This window comes from Pimephales promelas, chromosome 20 (assembly GCF_988280905.1).
Source record: "Pimephales promelas chromosome 20, fPimPro1.hap1.1, whole genome shotgun sequence".
Classification (NCBI taxonomy): domain Eukaryota; kingdom Metazoa; phylum Chordata; class Actinopteri; order Cypriniformes; family Leuciscidae; genus Pimephales; species Pimephales promelas.
In genome coordinates this window covers 20485430-20512501 of record NC_142788.1, presented here as the reverse complement: position 1 = coordinate 20512501, position 27072 = coordinate 20485430, and the positions used below count along the sequence as shown (strand labels likewise).

The following is a 27072-nucleotide window of genomic DNA, read 5'->3' as shown; positions in this document are numbered from 1 at the left end:
AAAAAGACGTGGACATCTTGGATGACATGGGGGTGAGTAAATCATCTCCTTTAACAAATACAACCTTTGATTTAAATAACGTATTAGTAAATGTTAAAATTAACAATTAAGATGTGTCGTTTGATAATAATGTGCCATGTTCATGTTCTTTAGATCCATTCAAGCCCTACATCATCTTCTCCAACCGGCATGAGATCCGTCGGATTGATTTGTACAAAGGCGAGTTCAGCGTGCTGGTGCCTGGCTTGCGTAACACCATTGCCCTGGACTTTCACCTCAACCAGAGTTCCCTCTACTGGACAGATGTGGTGGAAGACAAGATCTATCGGGGAAAGCTGTCGGAAAGCGGAGGTAAGTGAAAGTCATACAAATGTCTTTGAGGAGTGGTTGTTCCTAAGTTAATGGGTTTTTTTGTTGTTGTTTAGAGTTTGTTTATTCCCGGAGAACTTTATTACTTAATGGCTTTAGGGAAAAAGGAACTTCAATCACATTCTCTTGTTTTACACACTTGTTTAAAGTTCTGAGTTGACTTTGTTGTCTTGCTGTGTGTTTTCCCACATTGTCCTGTTTTTTTTTTAGCATACCAACTTAGTCCTTAATTATTACAACTATTTTCGTTTCACAAAACCACAGCATCTGCGTGTGATCGTAGCATAGGAATTTGGACGCCTCTGTCTTTACCCATTTGACTCATGCTTACATTGCGTGACTACAGGCAGAGTAAAAGTAAAGTGTCAGAAGCACCATGTTGCTTCAAGCACGCGCACACACACCTCCCTCCCTCTCTGAACAGCTCTTTCCAGCGATACGATACACTGTCCAAGCCTTTGGATCCCTGCTGACATTCTTGACAGAGTAAAAATATGACCATTGTTGCTGCCAACACTGAAACAAAGTAACAAAGTGTTGTTTCTCAACCCCCACTGGAGAGGCTTCTCTGTCTCCGGCCCAACTGAGAGCTGTTCTAGACCTTTAATTACTGCTCTGTATGAGAGTCTCAGGGATCAGAGAACAGCTTGCCTTGATTGGAAATGTTTTTTTGTCTTCCACATGGCTGTAGCTCAAAGTGAGGGAATATTTATTGCAGCATTGACTTGTACATCTTTCAGGCTGGAAGCAATCAAACCATTTCTCAGTCAATACACAGTCTGAGGCCATTCGCAAATGATTATACTATAAACCCCCCCTCCCCCCTCTCTTTAATACAGACTTTTCATTATAAAATGTATGCATAATTTGAGTGAAAAGTTGAACACATGAACACATGAATGTTTTTGTTTTGTCCCTCTTTTCTTTACAACTGCGCTGCATGAAGTTTGTGTAAAACATGATCATGTTCTCCAGCATGATTTGAAATGATCTAAAGAGCCAATGTAACAAATTTTCTTATTTGATTAGTGACCTAGAATTAGTGCAGGACCTTAAATATTTATTTTGGGATGTACAGTATAGCAGCACTTTATTTATTATTAGAGTTGTTCATTGATATCGGTTTATATTTGGTAAGTAATTGTGCATTATCATTTCCCATTAAATGCCATAATCTAATGTTAACTTAAAGTTCCTCTTTAATAACACTGTTAAATGTAATTTTTAACAAATCTCAAAATGAATATCAATGTTTGATACTTAACATTAAAATGTTGTAATGATTACTCATTTCTTTTGTAGTTTTTAAAAGTATATACAGTATTTACATTTTTTAGTGGTTTATAATTTAAGAAAATAGTATAGAATTTACATTTTTATTATAAAAAGTTTTTAATTGAGAGGTTATCTCATATTATTCAAATATGAATAATTTATTGGTATTGGTCAGAATTACAATGTCGGTTCCACAATTTCTTTTTCACTTTTTTCCATCTTCTCTTGGTGCGTTTTTCAACATCCTAAACGTTTTATTTTTAGGTTTAACCTCTCCATGTCTTTGTGTTTCAGCTCTCACAAGTTTTGAGGTGGTGATCCAGTATGGTTTGGCCACTCCAGAGGGACTGGCTGTGGACTGGATAGCAGGAAACATCTACTGGGTGGAAAGTAACCTGGATCAGATCGAGGTGGCAAAGCTGGACGGTACCATGCGTACAACGCTGCTTGCCGGAGAGGTGGAGCATCCGCGTGCGATTGCGCTTGATCCAAGAGATGGGTAAAACACATTATACTTTGACAGTGCTGTTATTTTTCAGTGTTCTGAATGACAGAATAAAGTCGTTACAAGTGATGTCTCTCTTTTCTTTTCTTTTTCCTCCCGCAGTATTCTGTTCTGGACGGACTGGGATGCTAGCTCCCCCAGGATAGAAGCTGCGTCTATGAGTGGGGAGGGTCGTCGTACCATCCACAAAGAGACTGGGAATGGTGGCTGGCCCAACGGTCTCACTGTGGACTACCTCGAGCGCCGTATCCTGTGGATTGATGCCAGGTATGCACACACAAAAAGCGAAGTAACAGAAAATGCTAATGTATCCACAGTTAGTGTCCTTGATCTTCTAAAAATAAAAAAATATTTTTAGATCCGATGCCATCTACTCTGCGGCTTATGACGGTTCTGGCCTCATCGAGGTGCTCCGGGGTCATGAACACTTGTCACACCCCTTCGCAGTCACCATGTATGGAGGAGAGGTCTACTGGACGGACTGGCGGACCAACACTCTGGCTAAGGCCAACAAATGGACTGGACACAATGTGACCGTCGTCCAGAGAACAAACACTCAGCCGTTTGACCTTCAAGTGTTTCATCCATCTAGACAACCTCAGGGTGAGAACCAGCACCATTTGAATAATACACTGAAAAACTTTCCACTGTATTTGTATTGCTTTTGTAAGTTGTGTTAACTAAAACTATTAAAAATAAGTTGCTTTAACTGAATTATAGCTAAAATTACTAGATCTGGCATAAATTAAAGGAAAATACTATTTTAACCAATTAAATGGACAAAAAAACTAAATGACTTAAACTAAAATTAAAATTAAAAATGAATGACTATCAATAAGTAATCATCGAATATTAAAAAGACTAAAATAACTCTGATGAACATTGCTTCCTCCTCTGCAGCTCCAAACCCGTGTGCGGCAAATGACGGGATGGGGACGTGTTCTCACCTGTGTCTCATCAACTACAACCAAACCTTCTCCTGTGCCTGTCCACACCTGATGAAGCTCAAGGCAGACAACCACACCTGCTACGGTAGGCTCCACCTCTCATAGCCCATTGATCCAATCAAATCGCATGTTTTACTTATTAGCAAGTCCTGATCACAGGGAGTGATTTCGAACACTGCCATTGTCACCTCACAACATTAAACATTTTATTTTTCAAATGTTTTAACTATAGCTGTTCAATTTGCTACTGATTTTAATCTGGAAGGTTGAATACATTGTATTGTGTAGTCCATGCAGTAATCTAGTGTAGGTCATCCATGTGCATACAAACATGTAATGCAGTAACCGTAAGCTATTTGGAACGTAGCCTAAATCTCAATCCAATTCGAGTGAGCTGTAGCCTAAGCAAAATTGCCACTCCACAAATCTCCTTACCCTATACTGTTTGTGTTTGCATCCAGCGAAATTCAATAGCATTTCATTATTACTTCACTTTCAAGTTAATGCATTTAAACTGTTGTGGCAGCTTCAGTCTTATGGAATATCATCTTGTGGATTCTGCAAAGAGTTTAAAAAGCTGTGACTAAAAGCATGCACATAAATACAAATAGAAAACACACAGACAGAACAAAAAAAAAAATCATACTTTGTTTATTGTGATTTTAAATGCATTCTTATCTCACACATTTCAGGGCAGATTGTTTACGCTCAGGAAAAAATGGTACCAAAACTGTCACTGTGATGTTAGTACCCTTTTAAAAGGTTCTAATATCTATCATTACGGTGCTAATATGCTCTCTTTAGGTACAGCGCACCGCCCAAATAACAGCTTTTGTACCTTTGAGTGCATAAGTTGCGTAACAGCATGAGACCCTTCTTTTAGATTCCATTTGCGTTGGCGCTAGATCCTCAGTTTTCGATTTTTCAGGTCTGACTCTGAGTATGTCAGTTGTCTTGTGTGGGCTGTAAATCTCGTTTAACAGTCAAGAAAACAACAGTGCACCCTGTCGCCTAGATGCAGGATCAGTGTTTAGTATTCATCAGCGCAGCTTCCCATAATGGCTCTATGGAGAGCAGAGTGATTGGAGTAGAGGACCTGTAGGTTCAGTGATGAATTACCATTGACATTAGATTGTGGCAAACACAGGAGTAGGAGCCGCTCTCTCTGTTCACGCTAATCGCTATGGCGAGTGCACATCTGTATTTCAGACTAAACTGTAGTCTTTGCTACTACTGTACAGTTTTTACTTTAACAGTTTTATGTATGTATTGTGTGCGTGTGTGTATAAATACGCTCACGTATAGGATTATTAGGAACACCTGTTTTCTGAATTTCTCATTAATGCAATGAACTAATCAACCAATCACATGGCAGTTGCTTTAATGCATTTTAGGGGTGTGATCCTGGTTAAGACAATCTCCTGAACTCCAAACTGAATGTCAGAAATAATATTAGATTTCTAGTGACTTTTACACTTCAGATTTTTTTACTTTGCAGAGAACCGTCAGTTCCTGTTGTACGCTCGTCAGATTGAAATCAGAGGGGTGGACATTGACAATCCCTATTACAACTACATCATCTCTTTCACCGTGCCCGACATCGACAATGTTACAGTGGTGGATTATGATGCTCTGGAGCTCCGCATCTACTGGTCTGATGTCCGCACTCAAACGATCAAAAGAGCCTTCATTAACGGGACTGGTGTTGAGACTGTTGTGTCAGCTGGTGAGATAATAGTTTGAGCTTCAAGATCTATTATTCGAAGTATACATTGGCCCTACAAAATATTTAAACAAATTGTATTGCATTAGAAAGCAAAAAATAAAACTGATAGACATCTTCCTACAAATAATGCTATAAAAGAGATCCATTTTTTTTCTAACTTTTCCAATTGCAATTAAACATCTGATCTCCTGGTCATTTTTAGTCATTTTCTCAGAAGACCGTTTCCCTCAAAATAACCATTTTGTTCATTGTCTATTAAGTTTGAAATTGTCCAAATACTTTATTTACTTTATTTTGAATAGGATATCTATTTGATATTTTATAACATAATTAAAACAGCCTTGATGCCTTAAAACAGTGATTATAACCTACTAACATTTTTTTGTGAACTACAGTACTGTATATACACTAGTGTTCAAAGGTTTGGCATCAGTTAGTCTTTTGGAGGAAAGAAAGCAAGTCAAATACACATTTATTTCAACCTGTGTGATCAGTTTCCAATTCTAATAATGTTCAAAATGTCTTCCTTTTTTGCTCCAGACCTCCCTAATGCTCAGGGTCTCGCTGTAGACTGGGTCTCCAGAAACCTCTTCTGGACTAGCTACGATACGAATAAGAAGCAGATCAATGTTGCACGGCTGGACGGGTCCTTTAAGAATGCTGTAATCCATGGGCTGGACAAGCCTCACTCTTTGGTGCTACATCCTATCCTGGGGTAAGTACAAGAACGCAAACATGCACAATTGCTAGTGTAGGCTAAGCATTTGAGTTTTACTGTCATTTTAGTCTCTTTCAGGATGTTTAGTAGGCCACATTTGGAGAGGAGCAGATGCTGCCAGTATGCTTCTGGCAGAGTTTTTAAAGGCTGTAGATGAGAAATGTAGACGTTGCTCATTAGTGTGAGCTTTAGGTCGGACAATATGGCTGCCCTCATGTTGCACTTCTCAAGCTGTTGCTGTGTGGTTAATTTGAACCAGATGCGCTTGTTGCAGTGCCAGTTTCCAATAAAAATAAAGTCACTCTTAACTCTTTTTTTTTTTCTTTTTTTTTTTTTTTAATTTGGTTGGTATGTTTTTCCCTCTACAATATATATATATTTTTTTTTTGATAAATTGCTGTTTATTTCTTCCGTCACTGGCAGTACATCACAGCGTTTTGGAGCATTCTGTTGAAGGCACTTCCCAGCCGTTTATTTTTAAGCCAATCCAAAATAAAGTGTCAATGCCTTTTTTATGTGCAAAATCTCAAACAACATAACCTCAAACAAACATTTAACAACATGGTGCTTTTTGGAAATAAGTATTGTTATTTTTAACTAAAGTTATTGAAAATGTTTTTGGTAATTGAAATAAAGCTAAAGTAAAATGTAAATATTAGATTAAAACTTACATGCCTTGGCAACTAGCTGAAATTAATAGGAAAACACGAAAACTAATAAAATATATTAAAGCTGTATAATTTTTTTTTTAACTAATATGAATGACAAAAGCAAATTACAAAATTATTAAAAATTAAAAAAAAATTAACAAAATGAAAGCTGAAAATATATTTAAAAAAAGTTAATTCCAAATATAAACTACACTATCAAAATAGTGCTAAAATAATACTGTTGCAGTTTTTTTCTACTTGATTGATATCTACTTTATGTCAGGACTCAGCCACCATTCGTCTTATGCTTTTCATATTGTTTCATTACAGAAAGCTCTACTGGCTCGATGGGGACAACATCAGTATGGCCAACATGGACGGCACCAACCACACATTGCTGTTCTCCAATCAGAAAGGCCCAGTGGGTGAGTGACCTGTCTTGATTCTTTACCTTCTGTTTGCCTAAAGCCAGTAGAAGGCCAGTTGGAGATGATGTTTTAAACTTGGACTTCTTCCTGTGACAGGTCTGTCCATAGACTTTGACATGCAGCAGTTGTACTGGATCAGCTCAGGGAACAGCACCATTAACCGCTGTAAGCTGGATGGCTCCGGACTGGAGGTCATTGAGGGCGTGAAAGGAAAACTTACCAAAGCTACAGCCCTCGCCATCATGGGTGAGAGAGCACCATCAACCTGTTTCTCCTCACGAATTCTTGATATTGAGGAGCGTATATCTAGAGCTCCACACTCATTATTAAATATTAAATCAGGAATAACAGAATGACCTCTTTTATGTGTAGGAAACAAATTGTGGTGGGCCGATAAGGGCACAGATCAGATCGGTACATGCGACAAGAGCGATGGAGGCAACTGGAAGGTTCTCCGAAATAACACCTCTCCCATGATGTATATGAAGATTTACAATGAGACTGTGCATCAAGGTGTGTGTTTTCATATTTATATTGATTATGTAAACCTAAAATGCATGTGACTTTGTCCTCATAAATGAATATGGAAGTAAAAATGAGAAATTGGTCTTTGTAAACTTAATCATTTTTAAAAAGATTAAATAAATGTATTATTGAATTAAAACAATATTTAATAATTCATCATAATTATGATTATTTTGGTTATTATTATTATTATTCCTCTTTTTTTGTTATTTAATTGACCTTATATTCGATTTGAAGAATATTAAATGTTAAAATTGCACACATAATCAGAGGAATTTCTGGATTGTCAGATGGTAAAACAGATTAAATATTAATGTTATCATAGATGTTATTACATTTTAATGAATGCTTAAATTTATAAATGTATAATATAATTTATATGAATAAATTATATAAACCCAGCATATGTGACTGTCCCCATAAATGCGGTGAAAATGAACAATCTTCTTTATAAAATTACTAAATTATAAAAGGAAAATGTGTTATTCAAAATTTTATTAAACTATCCACTAATTATAATTTAAAATAAATAATAATACCAATTAAATTATTATTTAATTGACTAAATATTCAGTTTAAAAAATATCCAATTAAATGTTAGAATAGTTCACATAGGCTAATTTTTAATTGGCAGATGACAAGAGAGTCCATATATTAATATAATAGAAAATGATAATAGAGTAATACATTTTAATTATAGGTTAAACTTAATACAAGCTATAAATAATACAGAAACTATGATACTTTTAATCACAGAATGATACAGTTTGGATGTGATATCTACTATAGGTACCAACCTCTGCAGTAAGAACAATGGTGACTGTTCTCAGCTTTGCTTGCCAACTTCACCAACTACAAGAGCCTGCATGTGCACTGCTGGATATAGTCTGAAGAGTGGCCAACAGTCCTGTGAAGGCAAGATCTCATACAAGCATCACTAATTGCTTTCAAATGAGCACATTTTAACATTGTGTGTATTGTACTTTTGGATAAAGGCATGGGCTCGTTTTTGCTCTACTCCGTGCATGAGGGCATCCGTGGCATTCCTCTGGACCCATCAGATAAATCTGATGCCCTGGTACCGGTGTCGGGCACCTCTCTTGCTGTGGGCATTGACTTCCATGCGGGTGAGTACGCAAATGTCTTTGTGTCCATCAATTCAGCCTGAAAATTGCCCTGAATGCAACTAAGTTGGTGTTTTGTGCATCTTGTGCCCTGTAGACAATGACACCATATACTGGGTTGACATGGGCCTGAGCACCATTAGTCGAGCCAAGAGAGACCAGACCTGGAGGGAGGACATAGTGACCAATGGCATCGGTCGTGTGGAAGGTATCACCGTTGACTGGATCGCAGGTGTGTAAATGTGCAAACACACAATTAAAAGACTTCATATGTTAGTGTGTCTAACACTTCATGTTGTTTTGTTTAAATAGGCAACATCTACTGGACGGATCAAGGCTTTGATGTGATCGAGGTGGCCAGGCTCAACGGCTCCTTCCGCTATGTGGTCATCTCTCACGGTCTGGACAAACCACGTGCCATTACGGTACATCCAGAGAAAGGGTGAGGAAATGTGTCTGTTTAGGAAAGATGATGAGAAAATGGTGTATTTGCACTTTCTCCTTTGTGTTGAGGGAGGAATTGGTCGTGTGTACAGGTATCTCTTCTGGACGGAGTGGGGTCAGTATCCACGCATCGAAAGGTCTCGTCTGGACGGTTCTGAGAGATTAGTTCTCGTCAATGTCAGCATCAGCTGGCCCAATGGCATCTCCATTGATTACCAGGTTTGTACATAAACAAACTGTGCATCTTTTCCAGAGCAAGTTTGTTGTTGGTTGTAGTACCAAATGTAATTGCGACTCAGAATGTACTTTTAAAATACATTTAGTTATTACTATTATTAATATTAAATAAAAAAAGCAGTTAAACCAAAATGCTAAGGTGAGTGCTGTATCACTAATGTTGTATAATTTTTAGGAGGGCCTTCTGTATTGGTGTGATGCCCGCACAGACAAAATTGAGCGCATAAATCTGGAGACCGGAGAAAACCGTGAGCTGGTGCTGTCAAGTAACAACATGGACATGTTTGCTGTTTCTGTCTTTGAGGACTACATCTACTGGAGTGACAGGTGCAAACGCAGTATTCCTTTACTATTGTCCGTTATTACCTTTTTAGGTGACCCCTTTCATTCATAATCATTTGTTCTCAGAGATTATGCCTTGCATAATGAGCTTTTTATCTTCTTCTGTTTCCGATAGGACACATGCCAATGGTTCCATCAAGAGAGGAAACAAAGACAACGCCACAGATATGGTCTATCTGCGGACAGGCATTGGTGTTCAGCTCAAAGACATTAAAGTCTTCAACCGTGCTAGGCAGCAAGGTGGGTATTTTCCTAAACAAGGAATATATAAATATAAAATAAAGCAGGGGGTTTCGTCCGTAAGAACCAGGGCTGCATGATATTTGAAAAACCTTACATTGTATATTTACAATATACTGATGATATTTACTTTTACTGCAATATATTGCTGTATGAAAAATACAGGAATGTTCACCAGATTACTTCTATAAATATATTTGGAAAGAATTCATCATTGATTTGTGCAAAATAAAAATAACTTTCTTTTAGGGTTGAAGAATTTGGGGAACTTTTTTTTTAATTTCAAGTTTGGTTGTTCACACTTGGGTTTTCAACACAATTAGGGTTGGAAGTAAACTCAGCAGGCAGTGGCCCTCTAGAACCAGATTTGAGAAACTATGGACTAAGCTATATTGTGATTGATTTTTATTTCTTTAAATCGTGCAGCCATAATAAAGACCTCTTCACCCAGGCTCTCAGCCAATTCATAGACCCCTGTATATCAAAAGTAGATTTTCTCTGAAAGAACTCATAACAACAGTAACTGTTAATTTAATACTGTACATAAATCAACATAATACCCTTTGCAGGTACCAACGTCTGTAAGGTGAACAATGGTGGTTGTGAACAACTGTGCTTGTTCCGTGGTAACGGCAATCGTACCTGCGCCTGCGCACACGGCATGCTGGCAGAGGACGGCCACAGCTGCAGGGACTATGATGGCTACCTCCTCTACTCGGAGCGCACAATACTGAAGAGCATCCACTTGTCGGATGAAACAAACCTCAATGCTCCCATTAAACCCTTCGAAGACCCGGAGCACATGAAGAACGTCATAGCTCTCACCTTCGACTACAGAGGCGGCGGTGGGAAGGGAGCCAATCGGATCTTCTTCAGCGACATCCACTTCGGTAACATTCAGCAGATCAGCGATGACGGCTCCGACCGCAAGACCATAGTGGAGAGTAAGTGTCCATTCTTTTCATTCATTTTCATTGTTCTGTATTGTTCAAATATTGTGCATCTGGATGAGGGTAACAAGAATATAACGGTGAAAAAAATTCTGAAACCAAACACTTGAAGAAAAATAAATGTCATTTAGTTTTGCTAATACAGACCTTATACAGACAGTCTTCTCTTCAGTTTTGCCTCAGCTTCACACACACACAACTGTGTTGAATGTCTCTAGTCAGTTAGTTGTTGTTTTTTTAAGAAATTAATACTTTTATTCAGCGAGAATTCATTAAATGACAGTTAAGAATTTTAAATTGTTATAAAAATATATATATATTTCAAATAAATGCTGTTCTTATAGGCTTTATATTCATCAAAGAATCCTGGAAAAAAATTAATCACTGTTTCCACAAAAATTAAGCAGCACAACGTTTTTCAACAATAATAATAATAAATGTTTCTCGAGCAGCTGATTAGCGTATTAGAATGATTTCTGAAGGATCATGTGACATTGAAGACTGGAGTGATGTTGCTAAAAATATCACAGGAATAGATTACATTTTTAAATATTTTAAAATAGAAAACAGGTATATTAAATTGTTTCATTGTATTTTTGATCACATAAATGCAGCCTTGGTGAACAAAAACCAAAAAAAAAAAAAATGTTTTTATTAAAAACTATCTTTGAATGTCTTTTTTTCCATGCATTTTAGTTTAGCCTGTTAGACAGGTGCCGATGGTTGATGAAAATGTGAAGTAGAAAGAACACAATTTAATGGAATAGTTTACATTCACCATTTACTTACCCTCAAGTTGTTTCAAACCTGTATGAATTGCTTTCTTCTGCTAAACATAAAGGAAGACATTTTAAAAAATGTCGGTAACCAGACAGTTGATGAACACCATTTACTTCCATAGTAGGAAAAAAATACTATGGAAGTCAATGGTGCCCATCAAAAGTTTGGTTATCAACATTTTTTTAAATATCTTCCTTTATGTTCAGCAGAAGAAAGCAATTCATACAGGTTTGGAACAACTTGAGGGTGAGTAAATTGTAACAGAATTTGAATATTGAAGTAAACTATTTCTTTAAAGGGATACTCCACTTTTTTTTGGAAATAGGCTCATTTTACCACTCCCTCAGAGTTAAACAGTTGGGATTTACCGTTTTCAAATCCATTCAGCCGATTTTCTGATATTTAGAAGAATATCAATAACCAGACAGTTTCTGGTCTCATTGACTTCCATAGTAGGAAAAAAATATACTATGGAAGTCAATGAGACCAGAAACTATCAAAAAATCGTCTGAATACATTTGAAAACGGTAAAACTCAACTGTTTAACTCCGGGTGAGTGGTAACATTTCCAAAAAAAAGTGGAGTATCCCTTTAAGTTTGGTGCAGTGCAAAATGCAGTGGTACATTGACAAAGTATTGAACCTTTATACAAAGTTTGCTTTTCTGTTGTTGTAAACTGTTTATTCCTGATATACCATCTTATGAATCTGTCAAGAAAGTAAACATGCATGCAATCAGCAATAGTTTCAAATTTATTAAACATCTGGTTTGGATGTTTCAGGTCAACTAAAGTATGTTGCTCAACAAAGAATGATGGTTGTACAGTTTCACATAATGACCCATTATTAGATAATATCATTGATGTGTTCCCAGGTAATTCAGGTAGATGGCTATTTCTGGCATAACAAATCAATGTAGTTCCAACATATACCTGATATTTAGTATCTTTATCTCAGTACATCATTAGTCCCGTTACTGATATTGCCTTTTATAGCATAAACACATGTAACGCTTCTGCATGGTCCAGTCTTAGGCTTGTGGAGGGGGGTCCAACTCCAGAGGGTTAAAGGGCTGCACTGTGGCACTTCCTGGACACATAACGCACCCGCTGCCTTTGCAGCACACCCGTCCCAGTGACAGCAGCTCTCGCCGAAATTTGTTTGACATGAAAGCATAAAGCAGCGGATTGGCTACAACCGAAGAGCTCGCTAGCAGCCGCGCCATAATGGTGAAGTCGTGGTGATGTGCGTGTATATTGCTGCTACTGGTACCGATGAGCATGAACATGAGGACGTAGGATGGTAACCAGCAGATGGTGAAGACTAAAACCAACAGGACAGACGTCTTTGTCACCCGGTTCTGATACCGCTCCATTTGCTGTGCGCTGCCTTGCAGTCTTTTCCTTTGTAAGAAGACGTAGAGTTTGGTGTACATGATGATAATGATGATCAGAGGCAAAGCGAAGCCAATCAGGAACAGAATGGCACTGTAGACCAACTGGCTGAGGTCTGACAGAAAGGCAAAGCAGAGGATAGGCGTGGTTCTCAACTGCCGGAAAGCAAACTGAGGTGCTGCAAGAGCCACAGCCAGAACCCACATAAGAATCACAGAAACCCACAGCCAGCGGTGCAGTCTGAAATGATACGTCCAGGTAGGGTACACCACAATCAGGCAGCGAGTTACCGCTAATGCAGCTAGAGTGAATACGCTCGCCGAGTTACAGGCCACTCCCAAGAAACTGATGACTTTGCACATTATGCTGCTGAAGGGCCAGTAGCCCAGTGCTATAGCCGCAGTGTGGAAGGGCAGGCAAATGAGCTGCAGCAGATCCGAGACGCTCAAGGCTAAAAGTAACGTATCTGTCCCTTTAAGAGTTTGGAGCCCATTCTTCCTCCTCCGTCCGGTCAGGACGTAGATGACCAGCGAGTGTCCTACCAGCCCGATCACCATGACTATTGTGTCCAGAATTGGTGCCAAAACCCGTGTCAATTCCCACTTCAGACTCCCAAAATCATGGCTAATATTCATACCGTCGCCTGCTAATCCTCTTGATATACACTTCAACATGAATTGATCACAATGAAGTGTAGAATGACTGAAGATGAAGATTGCCGTCTGCTTCGGGCTAATAATTAGCTCCTTCAAGGCTTAATAACTTCCTCACATGGCAAAGCATCATTGGAGTGTTTACTCCAAGAGATAAAGGAAGTCTCCGCCAGGGTGGTTGTTAATGTTTAGCATTTACTTCTATATCTTCCTGAGAAGTTGAGAATTCATGTTAATGATTGGAAATGTTACATTTCAGAATTTTTATTATTATAAGGCTTAAATGACACAGTCTACATCCGAAAGTGCATCTGGCTCTCTGCCCTGTCCACTCATCCTTAAGGATCCATAATTTTATGTTTAATGATGTGGAACAAATTCAAGAGAGATTTAGCAATAACCAAGCAAAAATTTAATGACTAAAAGGCTAGTTTCTAGAATTGATATAGAAATTGAGTTGAAAAATATTATATAAATTGAAAATTTTTTATTTTATAAACCTATTAGATTTAGAGATATCCCGATGACTAACTATTTTGTTTTTGACTACAATACAATTTAACTTAATTTAATTTACAAGACCAACACTGTTTCGAAAGTGGCCAAAGACTTGCAGGATTACCATAAACATGTTTATTTTATAATTTGTAATGTGAAAGCTCTTCATCTCACATTATTAAATATTAAACTTCATCTTTTATTTGGGATTATGGAAGGCGCTTACCTTCCAGCCATCCATGATTGCTGTTTGCTTGTATTGATTGAGTGAAACCAGGCAACTTTACAAAACCTGATTCCCTGCATCTGTCAAAGGCCTCCAAATTACGAACAGTCGATTCAACTTGAATCTAAGTACCCATTTTTGTGACTTCCCTCTTACGAATCAATTAAAAGACACTTCAGATTCATTCCAATTCCTTGAACTTGGCTGTTCCACGACTGACCTTCTTTTGCAAGGAACGCAAGATGACTCAGCAGTTTATCTTCCTGACCTTCAAGTTCGAAGTAGGATGGGTAGTTGTATCCATCATCTAAGATATCGATTGTCAGATGAACTGATCTTTTGTTATTACATCATCATTTCTGTGCGGATGATCTCTCACCTGTTAACTTAGAAGTGGGCGGTGGCTATTATGTAAGTAGCTTGTTATTCTTCCTTTGGCCTGAAGTGTGATATGCTTTACAGGATCGTTAATGGGTTTTTTTTTAGCATAAGTAAATAGCTTGGTTGACTGTCCTTCCTGTTTTATGGGGGGAGTAATTGCTGTCATAAAGCAGTCATTGGTGTGATGCAGATAGATAGATGCTGCAAACCCCTCGTGAGATCATTTATTCTGTAGAGATTGACTATTATTGACTGTGACTTTGACTCATTGAGACTCTTTCGACGGCGTTGACTGAAGCCCGTTGCTTCTCACCCCAGAGTTGTGTTCGAGACTCTTCCAGCAGTCCCCTCTTTGTGGAAGAACTAGTCACCGTGCTTAAAGAGATTCACCAAGGGAGGGGTCTTGTATGCACAGGCACCCATCCATGAAATGACCGGATGACACTAAGCCACTAAACACACACAAGCACCAGCAACAAAGGCGGATCTCACAGCCTGCAGAAACCAACATGCGCACGTATCATGGGATTAAACTGTTCACTGGGACCGGATAAGTAGTATTAAAAGAGATGTTTTGGACTTGCAATGCGTTAATCATATTAATTTACTCTTTTGAAGGATTTGTGTTGCTGAACATGTTTGTAGGTGTTACCATCCTTTACAAGAAGGTCAAATTCCTATTTTTTATGCGTCATTTTTAGCTATATTAGAGCTGCAATGAACAGTTTGTTCAAACTAACTGTGCACTGAATTATGATGTTTGAATCTCTATATAAATCCAAGTCAATTTTTCTCTTTATTTCTTTCAACAGGTGTAGGGTCAGTTGAAGGTTTGGCTTATCACCGGGGTTGGGACACACTTTACTGGACCAGCTACACCACCTCCACCATCACACGGCACACTGTGGACCAGAGTCGCACTGGAGCTTTCGATAGAGACACCGTAGTCACTATGTCTGGGGACGACCACCCCAGAGCCTTTGTTCTGGATGAATGTCAAGAGTACGAACCTTGTATATAAAATTTTCCATGATGCAATGTTTCATTCTACTTGGCGAGGAATACCAAGAGTTTGAAGTTTGAACTATTACCCTACCAAATACCAAAAACATTCATATTTGTTTTGGCTGCCAAAGTGAAGTTCACATAATCAATAATGGTGAAATGAAATTGTGTAGCACCAAATTTATACACAGTCCAACGTCACAAAACTTTCTGGGTGTGTAAATTAAACAAAAAAGGTAGAATAAAGAATCTGCACGCAACAAAGTTCTCCAACTGTTTATTTATTAAATAAAGGACAAAAAAAGTGCTGTGAAGTGCGAAATGTTTTCGATATCAACTCTTCATCAGTGCCATATTATTTCAGGCACACACCTGCGTCCATATTGTGCATGTTATATACTCCGTAACGTAATAAATTAACAGTTGGGAGAACTTTTAAAAAATTTTTTCTACTTGTAATTAATATAATTTTTTGTTAGTATATTTATTGAATGCTTTATTTTTATATGTTCAAGTAATCATTTACTAATTTTACTTTCCCCTCGGACAGCTTACTTTTTTTTTTGTCACAAGTTGAAAAAAAATCTTTTGGTGTGAGAAGACAAGACCATGTAAGTTTCCATCTTTGAATTCCATTTCCTCCTGTGCTCTTTCCTTCAGCCTGATGTTCTGGACTAACTGGAATGAACAGTCTCCCAGTATCATGCGAGCATCTCTGTCTGGAGCTAACGTCATTGTGATCATCGGAAATAACATCCGCACCCCGAACGGACTGGCCATCGACCACCGTGCTGAGAAACTCTATTTCTCTGACGCTACTTTTGACAAGATTGAGCGCTGCGAGTATGATGGCAGCCGACGCTTTGTGAGTTTCTTTGTATTTATGTCTGTTTTCTTATGTTTGTTCATGGGAAAGTGAGAGATGGTGAGAGATCATAAGCTTAGTTCTTAGAGAACACACACTACTAACATGTTGAATTTGCTTGCAAAATAAATGAATCTAAATTGTACCTGTGTGTTTCTGTGTGATCAGGTGGTCCTGAAGAATGAGCCAGTGCATCCTTTCGGTTTGGCTGTGTACGGTGAATATATCTTCTGGACAGACTGGGTGCGCAGAGCTGTTCTCAGAGCTGATAAATACGGCAGAGATATGAAAGTCCTACGTGCTGACATTCCTCAACAGCCAATGGGCATCATCGCTGTGGCCAAAGACACCAATAGCTGTGAGTGACTAATCCGTGTTAAATCTATATAATTAGGATTTTTTTCAGCAATAATATATCTTTATTCATGTATTTGCTCTAAAAATGGCTAAAAAGTGTGAAATGGCATTGTAGTGTTTAAAATAATAAAACTATAAAATATATATGAAAATTATTATATATAATAAATATATTTGGAAATGTTGTAGTTAACATTACTTAAAAATTAATAAATCCTGTAGAAGTATTGTTTTTTTCTTAGTCCATGTTAACTAATAATGAAACCTAATTGTTAACTGTACTAATATAATTCATAGTAAAAAAATAGTATTAATGGATTTTAATTATTGATTATTAAAATGTGAAGTCAAATGTGAACTTTATAAATATATAACGATGATTGCTTCAGCCCCAATAGCCATTTTAAATGAGTCGTTTTTGATTTTGTATGTCTATAGGTGAGTTTTCTCCGTGCCTCACCAATAATGGAGGCTGTCAGGACCTGTGTCTGCTCATGTCAGAGGGACGGGTCAACTGCAGCTGCCGTGGAGAGCGCAAACTACTGGGAGACAACACTTGTGTTGGTGAGAGGGACAGCTACTGTCTAAATATAAGCCTGTTCTGAAAATACTCTATTAGTTTCCTGTGAGAAGTGCAGTATAATAAGAACGTAATCTCTTTCTCTCAGCGGAGAACACCACCTGTAACAGCGTGGATGAGTTTGAGTGTGGAAACGGTGACTGTATCGACTACAGCCTGACCTGTGACAGTCAAGCTCACTGCAAAGACAAGTCTGATGAGAAGCAGTCCTACTGCGGTAAGCATGACACTGCGGCTCTCTTCACTGGTTTGCAGTTTTAAAGCATTTCCTTGACTGTATTTAAAGTATTAATCAATTATTGATCTTTCTCTTATTCTGGTTGCAGTGAACCGCATGTGTAAGAAAGGCTACCGGCGCTGCATCAACGGACGCTGTATCAAACACAGCTCCTGGTGCGACGGCACCGACGATTGTGGAGATGGTTCAGACGAGCTGCCATGTAACAGTATGTGATTGTTTGAAATAAATGGCGAGATTATTGGAAAGGAAAAATACGCGATCTTTTTTTGTGTAGTTGACTAAAAAAAGTGCAGCCGTACTAGTTCCTCACTGTTTCCATCTGTTTTCTTCAGTGACTCTGTGCAGCGCTGCGGAGTTCCAGTGCAAAGACGGTTCCTGCATCACTAACTCTAGTCGCTGTAATCAGGTGGCGGACTGTGAGGACGCCAGTGATGAGATGAATTGCAGTAAGTATTAATCGAAACAAATCTGGGCCGATAACCAAAAGGTTGCATGTTTGAACACCACTAGGTTCAAACATGACTCCAAGGAGACAGTCTCTCTAGAGAAACTCAAAGAGGCAGCTCTCAATCATGTGAAGTGTTAAGCGTCAGTGTTAATTTTGAAAGCCATTTTTAATTTGGTCTTAGTCTTCATCTTCAGATTCGCATGGGGTAAGTATTACCTGGTGACCTCTAGTCATGTGTAAAAATTGCAGAGGTTGTCTGTGATCTTAATCCCGTGCGAATTACCATGTCTGTAATTTGTAAATTCCCCTGCAAATGACCTACCATATTTTGCTGAACACATAGCTATAACATAGCTATACATTTTCTTGCACATAAAATCTTTTGGTACGTTCTCTTTCAGACCCCACTGACTGCTCTAGTTACTATCTGCTTGGAGTGAAGGGCATGACCTTTGAGAGGTGTGAGTTCACTACACTCTGCTATGCCCCCTCCTGGCGCTGTGATGGCTCCAATGACTGCGGAGACTTCTCAGATGAAAGAAACTGTCCGGGTTAGACATCCCACACACACACACACACACACACACACACATATATATATTCTCACAGCTAATGAAATATATGTGATATTGCATAATAAGACACATTTTTCACTTTCTTTCCCACAGAGAAAAAGAAGCAGAAATGTCCAGTGAACTTCTTTGCGTGTCCGAGCGGTCGTTGTATTCCCATGAGCTGGACCTGCGACAAAGAGAATGACTGTGAGAATGGAGCAGATGAGTCTCACTGTGGTTAGTAAATATTCACAGATCTCTCTCTAAAGTTTTTTTTTTTCTACATTTTTCTGTTGCACTTTGTCAAATCTGTTCCAAATATCACTTAATACTTTATCTTCGGTGTAGTTATTGTCCTCAAGACACCTCAGGACCATGTGCTATCATCATAGCCAATGTCAGATTTTTATTAGTGTTATTTTATTTGATCATTTTTATTGTCTGAATATTTTTATTAAGGGAAAATATTTGCTCCCTGGAACTAATTTTCAGATTTTTTTAAATGTGTTATTATTATTAGATATTTTTTTCACAATAGCAACAGCAACTATTTCATTATTTTAGTTTAAAAATTATATCATTAAAAAATGATAAAGTTATCATAAATTAGATCTTATTTTTATTGTCTAGTACTCTTGTACCCCTGTCTTTTTTATTAAAAAAGTTACTGTAAATATTTACTTCTATAATTGAATGTAATGGACTAGAATATAATATAATTCAGTTTAATCAAATTTAAATGAGAGGTATTTTATGTATCTGAGGGATTTGCTAATTTGACCACAGCTACACCTGAAATTTAAGTTTATCAAGAAAACAAGTTGATTCTATTTTGATTGACTGGATCATGTTCTTTACTTGTGTTTTCTCAGATAAGTTCTGTGCATCGAATCAGTTTGAGTGTGGAAACCATCGCTGTATCTCCAAGTCCTGGGTGTGTGATGGCACTGATGACTGTGGAGACGGCACTGATGAGGACAGCAAATGCAGTGAGTCACGTTACAACTCCATGTTTTTTCTCACTGCAAGTGAAACTTTATTTAATGCGCTGTGGGTCTTACTCCTACCTCTGTTCATTGTTTTTGATGATGAGAACATGTCAATGTCATGGCAAGGACCAATAGAACATTTTTTTTATCTTTTGTTTGGACGTGCTACATTTGACATCAACAAAACAATTTGGAAGCGTTTTGCCGATTTTAAAAGCAGCTTTTCTGACCTCACTATACAATATTGTTATGGTTAGTTGCGTTTTATATCCATTAAGCATTTTTTTTATTCTCATATCTGTGATCTTGGGATAACAAAACAGTTGAGAACCTCTGCTCTATTTAACTTTGCCTTTATTTGAACTCTTTACATTTTAAATAAGCCATGATGAATCCAAGTGTTAATCTAGTTAAGGCTTGATGATTAAATTTATAGTTACACTGAGTATCTATTCCAGAGACAAAGACTTGCAGTCCAGAAGCATTCCAGTGTCCCGGCTCCCACATGTGTATTTCTCAGCGCTGGAAGTGTGACGGGGATAAGGACTGTCCTGATGGTGCAGATGAAGGCATTAAGGCTGGCTGTGGTGAGTATCACTTATATCAGGGGGATTTGGTTTATACCGAGATTATTGGAAAGGCCAAAAATCACTTGAAAATCTTGAAAACTTGAAAAGGCTTGAAAATCACTCTAGCATTCTGTCTGTTTCCTTCTGTTTATCTCTTTATTCTTTCTCTCAAGCCTTCAACAAGACCTGTGATGACTCTGAATTCCAATGTCAGAATTATCAATGTATTCCCAAAAACTTCATGTGTGATCATGACATTGACTGTCGCGATGGCTCTGATGAGTCGCCCGAGTGTGGTAAGCATGTCTTTTAGTCTTCTGTGTTTATTGTTGGTCACACACACCATGACACCAATGAAGTGATCATGCATGTCAAAATGTTGTCTTCCCTTTCATAACAAAGAATATCCCACGTGTGGACCGAATGATTTCCGCTGTGCTAATGGCCAGTGTTTGAAGCAGAAGAACTGGGAATGTGATGGAGAGTTTGACTGTAGGGACCAATCGGACGAAGCTCCCAAAAACCCACTTTGCACAGACCCAGGCGAGTATTAAAACCTTGAAGCACAGGGTGAAAAAAATGCACAACATCCCATTTTGTTTATCCCGTGACTGCCTCATAGACTGAAGATCCAGTATCGGAAACAGAAATGATTAGTTCAAATTTGGCCTTGGCTGTATTATAGTGTTTTAATGTGAAGTTGTGTTGGGGATTTGGCTATTAACATGTAACATTTTAATAATTTTCTGGTGAAATAAACAAAATTACTTTAACTTTAAAAAAAATAATACAAACACCATGGGGCATGAATATGGTAATCATTCACTACCACGGTATTTATCAGAGCGCCATAATATTACCATCCATTGTCCATCAGTGAAATTTATTGGGCCCAGAACAAAAGTTTTACAGGTGGGGATCCTCTTCCCCAGGGCCAAATGAGAGCCATGTGCTCATTGTTGTTTTGTTTTTGTCTGTAGAGAGGCGCTGTAATGACACTTCCTTCCTGTGCACCAATGGCAAGTGTGTGAACGAGACATTGCTGTGTGATGGTAACAATGACTGTGGTGACGGCTCTGATGAAAACAACTGCTTCATCAATGAGTGCCTCAACAGTAAGCAGAGCGGATGCTCACAGCTCTGTGAAGATCTCAAGATTGGCTTTAAGGTATGTGTTTTTCCCTATACTCAATCTTTGTGTGAACGAATTAGTTGGACATAACAGTGAAGACATGACATGCCTCTTGCCCGGCCCCCTTAGTGCCGGTGTAATCCAGGTTTCCGGCTGAAACAAGACGGGAAGACGTGTGTGGATGTGGACGAGTGCACCACCACATATCCTTGCGCTCAGCGTTGCATCAACACACACGGTAGCTTCCACTGCCTCTGTGTTGATGGCTTTGTGCCGCGTCCTGATGACCCCACCAGCTGCAAATCCACATCTGGTGAGCCTCTCCCCTCCCCATAATCTCTTATGCTCTGTATATTATCAAAACGGCTATGGAAGTGTTCCTGTCTCAGAGTAAAAAGCCAACCACCATATATAGTTTATGAGATTCACAGTTAAAATTATGAGAAATAGTTTTTAAAAAATTCCCCAAGTCAGAAGTCGTTCTGTAACTTCTGTTTCAAACTCTGCTTGTACGATGATAGTGTTGCTTAAATTTCAGAGGAGGAACCTTTCCTCATCTTTGCGAACCGGTATTACCTGCGAAAACTCAACTTGGATGGCACTAACTACACATTGATTAAACAGGTGAGGTGGCTGTCAGTGTAAAGGACCAAAGAGATTATTTGTAGACTATTGTAACTTTCTAATGTTGCTGAACTGTTATTATTTTATGTGTTAACAGGGGCTCAATAACGCAGTGGCTCTGGACTATCATTACGCAGAGCAGATGATCTACTGGACGGACGTTACCACGCAAGGCAGCATGATCCGTCGCATGAACATCAACGGCAGTAACGTGCAGGTTTGTGTAGTTCAAGAGGATGTGCATTGATGAGTAAAATAATTTCTATTGAGTTCAACCTATGACACATTTCTACATCTATGTCGTCTTGTTCTGATTGGCCGATGGGCATGTTTGTGATTCTTTTGATTGACTGATGGATAGGTGCTGCACAGAACCGCTCTGAGTAACCCTGACGGTCTTGCCGTAGACTGGGTTGGGGGAAACCTGTACTGGTGTGATAAGGGCAGAGACACAATCGAGGTGTCCAAGCTGAACGGGGCTTACAGAAGTGTGCTGGTCAACAGCGGCCTGCGGGAGCCTAGAGCTGTGGCAGTGGATGTGAGAAATGGGTGAGAGTCTAAAATCAAATCAGTTCCTAATAAGTTCTTACATTGTGTATTATATAAGTCTCCGACCAGTCGTGTATCCTATTTTTTCAGGGGCTATGAGTCTATTAGAATTGTGACTAAATTGCATGATGTATTTAATTGTAAAAAAAATAATGTGAATATATTGTTGTTGTTGCACTTGATGTGTGTTATGAGCTTGTCTGACTTTGTTGGTGTAATGAATTATTTTCAGGTATCTGTACTGGTCAGACTGGGGTGACGTGCCACATATTGGCCGCATCGGCATGGACGGCACAAATCGTCACATCATTATTCAGGATAAGATCACATGGCCTAACGGCTTGACACTCGATTTTATTAATGACCGCATCTACTGGGCAGACGCTCGTGAGGACTACATTGCTTTTGCCAGTCTGGACGGAACTAACAGACACATTGGTGAATACAAAGACACCCATACATTGCTTATGATGTCACTTTTCTTCAGGCAATTAGTTTAGACAAAGAAGTGACTCATCCTTCATATTTGCCAATAAATGACATCATTGACGCTCTGTATTGTGTAATATTACAGTTGATCTATTGTTTTGAGACCGCTTTGTGCGATAATGTGGCAGTGAAGGAGGGGTTTTGTTTATCACTTTCAGAAAGCTTACGCAAGAACATGCTCAATCTGTCTTCATTGAAATGGCTCAAATTTAAACCCCTAAAACTGAAATTAAGATATTATTATGTCTCCATTAATCAAATGTTCATATTCATGTTAGTTCACAGTGCATTAACTATTGTTAACACTTACAACACATTGGTAAATGTTGAGATTAACATTAACTAAGATTAATAAATCCTGTATTGGGCATTGTTAGTTTCTTGTTAACTTAATGTTGTTAAATAATGTTAACTAATAAACCTTATTTTAGAGTGTTAACATTTCTTCATTATTCATATGGCCTTTAGTGCTGACATGTCTTGAAAATCAATAATGAAAAATATATCATATATTTAAGATAATATTTAAAGGTGCACTGTGTAATATTTAGGAGAATCTGTTTAGGAGAAATGCAATATAATATACTTATACTGAAAGTCAGCGAATAAAACACTGACACAATGATGAACGCGTACCAATATTCGCAAGAACATATCATTTTATGTCATGAAGGTGGGAAAAATAATATTAACCCATAATATTATAGACCGGTTTTCATGATCCAATCAAATCTGATGGATAAAATCAAGACTCACTCTCATTATTTTACACTGAATATTCAGTTTGTTGCCTCTGAAGCTATTAAATGTGAAGCTTGTGTTCTCTTCCCCACAGTGCTGAATCATGACATCCCTCACATCTTTGCCATGACTCTGTTCGAGGAGTTCATTTACTGGACCGATTGGGAGACCAAGTCCATCAACAGAGCTCACAAAACACTCGGCACTAACAAAACCATGTTGATCAGCACCCTGCACAGACCCATGGACATACACATCTATCATCCTTCCAGACAGCCTGAGGGTGAGAAGATAAACACATGGAAATGTTCATGCAGTATTTGATGTGGTTTCTAAGTGTTCTCTTCTCTGATGCTCTTGTGTTTGCAGTGTCGGGTCACCCGTGTCAGGTGGATAATGGTGGCTGCAGTAACCTGTGTTTGCTCTCTCCTGGAGGAAGCTACAAGTGTGCCTGTCCCACCAACTTCTATCTGGCTGCTGATGGAAAACAGTGCCTGTCCAACTGTACTGCCAGCCAGGTGATTTCCTTTATTCTCAGGGGTGCTTCTTATTAGATTCTCATTATGAGATTTGTTTCTACATTATGGCAGTGTTTATTGTACTGTCATTAATGATTTAAAAAAATGTAGTATTTCATTCTTATTTAAAAAAAGTACATTCTGTACATTTTAATAGAAAGAAAATGAAATATATGTACCGAGACCGCTAACTTGGGTAAAAAATGAAGAGCCTTAGACATATTTCATTAATCAGACCTAATAAATACCTTTTTAAACTATCATTTTATTTTCACATTATAGCAGTGTGCTTATTGTTAACAAAATTAATAGAAATAAAATACAATATAAATGTGAGAGAAAAACTTATTAAAAAATGTTATATTTAACTGAAATAAAGTAACTTTCAGATTAAGTACTAAAACTACTGAATAAAAATATTTATTAACTAAAAAATGGCAAAACAACAAAATTACTAAAATTAAGCTAAAACTATAAAAAAATATAAAAACTAAAAACTAATTTAAAGTGTTAATAAATACTATAATATTATTTTAATAATACTAAAATAACACTGACATAATGACTTTTTTTGCTTATAGTAATGAGAAGTAGGAGTTGTCTTGTCAAAATTAACAAGCTAAAATCTTAATTGTCCTAAAACAATTAAGCAAAATATGTTTTTCTTTTAATATTGGAGTGAAGTATGAGCGGGCCATGTTCTTGTCAGAAATAACACTCTTCTAACTATTTATGCTTTTCTTTTATTTCTCTCTCTCCTCCTCTGACTGTAGTATGTCTGCAAGAATGATAAGTGTATTCCTTTCTGGTGGAAGTGTGATACTGAAGATGACTGCGGAGACCGCTCGGATGAGCCTGCTGAATGTCGTGAGTATCAGCGACCCTGTGGCCGCTTTCAGTTGTTCATAACATCCTCATTCTCTGTGTTCTTGGATTTTAGCCGAGTTTAAATGCAGACCAGGCCAGTTCCAGTGCGGCACAGGTCTCTGCACCAACCCAGCTTACATCTGTGATGGAGACAATGATTGCCAGGACAACTCTGATGAAGCCAACTGTGGTATGGTGTCCAGTCAATTGTGTAGAATTGAATAATCATCTAATTCAAGTGTTAAGAACATTTGCTTAATGAAAGCTCCCTTTCTCCATGTTGCAGACATCCATGTTTGCCTGCCCAGTCAGTTTAAGTGCTCGCATCCCAGTCGCTGTATCCCTGGAATCTTGCGTTGTAACGGTCAGAACAACTGCGGCCAGGGAGAAGATGAGAAGGACTGTCGTACGTCTGCTCTTATATCTCTCATTGATTGGATCAGTGTTTAATCTACTCTATGTATGAGGCTGTTTTATGATGAGCTGATCTGTTCTCTTGTAGCTGAGGTGACCTGTGCTCCTAACCAGTTCCAGTGTGCCATCACCAAACGCTGTATACCACGAGTCTGGGTGTGCGATAGGGACTACGACTGTGTTGATGAATCCGACGAACCGGCCAACTGCAGTAAGGAAATAAAACCAACAAAATATAGACTTATGATGCCACTTTTTATCTTAAATGAATAGCTCACCCAAAAATGGAAATTCTGTCGTCATTTACTCAGCATCACTTATATTCATCTTTGAAATAAAATTAAGATGTTTTTAATAATATCTGAGAGATCTCTGTCTCTAATTCTATTCTATTCACCCAAAACTGATGCTTCAAAAAGTTAATTAAAAGATTGTGAAGTAAATCTATCTGAATCGAGTGATTGTAATGCAGTGATTGTGCTTTTATCCACATACATTTCAAGAATTTTGCAGAGAATTCTCATTTTGGGGGGAAGTAAACTTTTAATTTGGTGGCAAATGTTGATATTGTGAACATCTGTTTTGGTTAATTAATTGTGTATCATAAGAGTATTTTATTCAGAAAGGTCTCTTGAGGCTGATTTTAGGAAAGTGAACAGGAAATGGGAAAATATTTTTTTTTTATCTTTGGGAATGTACTGTAAATTATCCTGTTTACTTTCAAATATATTTATTCATTTATTTATTTGTCTGTTTTAACTGAGTTCATCTTGTTTTGGCATGAAAATATCCTTATCTGCTGATATGGCATAAACAACCAACTAAATAAATATAATGAATTATTGGCTGACAGTCCTTATTAAAGCCGTTTATGTTTTCTACAGCTCAAATGAAGTGCGGTGTGGACGAGTTCCGTTGTAAGGACTCTGGCCGCTGTATCCCGTCTCGCTGGACGTGTGATGGAGAGGATGACTGTGGCGACGCCTCAGATGAGCCCAAAGAGGAGTGCGGTATGACTGGCCATCGCTTCATTTGCTCTATTTACACCTTTTATTCATTTAGAAATGTTGATTACTCAGGGAATTGTGTAAAAGTGATTAATTTGATTTTATTTACATAAAAATTATTATTTTTTTATTTATTGTGGTAGATGAGAGAACATGTGAGCCGTATCAATTCCGCTGTAAGAACAACCGCTGTGTGCCGGGCCGCTGGCAGTGCGACTATGACAATGACTGTGGCGATAACTCGGATGAGGAAAAGTGCCGTACGTATTTCAACTGACACACCTGAGACTACATGTAAACGCTCAGCCATTTATAGGATTGAATCTGATGTTTTATTATTATTTGTGAGTCGTGACCATCATACATGTCTTTGGGAGGCATTGTGGGTATTTTGTCCTATGTCATCGCTCACTCACATTGCTCACTGATGCATCTCACTTCATGTTGTCTCTATTCTTCATTTCACACTGGCTCATTGGCTTGACTCAGAGGTAGGTCTTTCCTCCCTTCAAACCACCTACTCCAGCCTCGCCTTCCTTTTCCTCTCTCTTCTCATCTCCCCATGATTCCATGAGTGTGTGTGACAGAATTGCAGCTTCTGCCCCCTAGTGGAGAAATGGTATAGTTATTTTTCCTCCTCTGAATAGTGAAGCTTTTAGCAGTGAACATTTGTGTTTATTAGATCAACTCTTTTGAGGTTTGGGTTTGTTGT

At 38.2% G+C, this 27072-nt stretch overlaps 2 protein-coding genes across 3 annotated transcripts in view; one reads left to right on the top strand and one right to left on the bottom strand.

Annotated features, from left to right (window-relative positions):
* lrp1ab (low density lipoprotein receptor-related protein 1Ab) overlaps positions 1-27072 on the top strand; it is a 107195-nt gene that overhangs the window by 65840 nt on the left and 14283 nt on the right. For both annotated transcript variants that reach the window (XM_039651653.2, XM_039651652.2), the window contains exons 24-68: positions 154-351; positions 1939-2143; positions 2252-2416; positions 2508-2752; positions 3050-3181; positions 4595-4822; positions 5363-5537; positions 6521-6615; positions 6715-6864; positions 6991-7131; positions 7933-8058; positions 8139-8270; positions 8365-8499; positions 8580-8709; positions 8804-8930; positions 9124-9275; positions 9406-9530; positions 10100-10474; positions 15224-15413; positions 16077-16281; positions 16450-16639; positions 17077-17202; positions 17307-17435; positions 17545-17664; positions 17792-17905; positions 18309-18458; positions 18576-18698; positions 19334-19450; positions 19909-20037; positions 20193-20315; positions 20422-20562; positions 21000-21187; positions 21281-21464; positions 21690-21775; positions 21873-21992; positions 22137-22324; positions 22557-22762; positions 23649-23837; positions 23924-24072; positions 24846-24939; positions 25013-25129; positions 25226-25345; positions 25442-25564; positions 26238-26363; positions 26504-26620. In XM_039651653.2, the coding sequence (XP_039507587.2) occupies positions 154-351; positions 1939-2143; positions 2252-2416; positions 2508-2752; positions 3050-3181; positions 4595-4822; positions 5363-5537; positions 6521-6615; positions 6715-6864; positions 6991-7131; positions 7933-8058; positions 8139-8270; positions 8365-8499; positions 8580-8709; positions 8804-8930; positions 9124-9275; positions 9406-9530; positions 10100-10474; positions 15224-15413; positions 16077-16281; positions 16450-16639; positions 17077-17202; positions 17307-17435; positions 17545-17664; positions 17792-17905; positions 18309-18458; positions 18576-18698; positions 19334-19450; positions 19909-20037; positions 20193-20315; positions 20422-20562; positions 21000-21187; positions 21281-21464; positions 21690-21775; positions 21873-21992; positions 22137-22324; positions 22557-22762; positions 23649-23837; positions 23924-24072; positions 24846-24939; positions 25013-25129; positions 25226-25345; positions 25442-25564; positions 26238-26363; positions 26504-26620 (6900 nt within the window). The remainder of the gene's footprint in view (positions 1-153; positions 352-1938; positions 2144-2251; positions 2417-2507; positions 2753-3049; positions 3182-4594; positions 4823-5362; positions 5538-6520; positions 6616-6714; positions 6865-6990; positions 7132-7932; positions 8059-8138; positions 8271-8364; positions 8500-8579; positions 8710-8803; positions 8931-9123; positions 9276-9405; positions 9531-10099; positions 10475-15223; positions 15414-16076; positions 16282-16449; positions 16640-17076; positions 17203-17306; positions 17436-17544; positions 17665-17791; positions 17906-18308; positions 18459-18575; positions 18699-19333; positions 19451-19908; positions 20038-20192; positions 20316-20421; positions 20563-20999; positions 21188-21280; positions 21465-21689; positions 21776-21872; positions 21993-22136; positions 22325-22556; positions 22763-23648; positions 23838-23923; positions 24073-24845; positions 24940-25012; positions 25130-25225; positions 25346-25441; positions 25565-26237; positions 26364-26503; positions 26621-27072) is intronic.
* On the bottom strand, positions 11969-13451 carry LOC148970635 (somatostatin receptor type 1). The gene has a single exon (XM_089124509.1). It carries the CDS (start codon positions 13325-13327, stop codon positions 12290-12292), a length of 1038 nt encoding a protein of 345 aa, XP_088980635.1. The 5' UTR covers positions 13328-13451; the 3' UTR covers positions 11969-12289.

What these genes read in the sequence shown, in the direction of transcription:
- LOC148970635 (XM_089124509.1), bottom strand. Translation starts at nt 13,327, where the DNA reads ATGTTGAAGTGTATATCAAGAGGATTAGCAGGCGACGGTATGAATATT.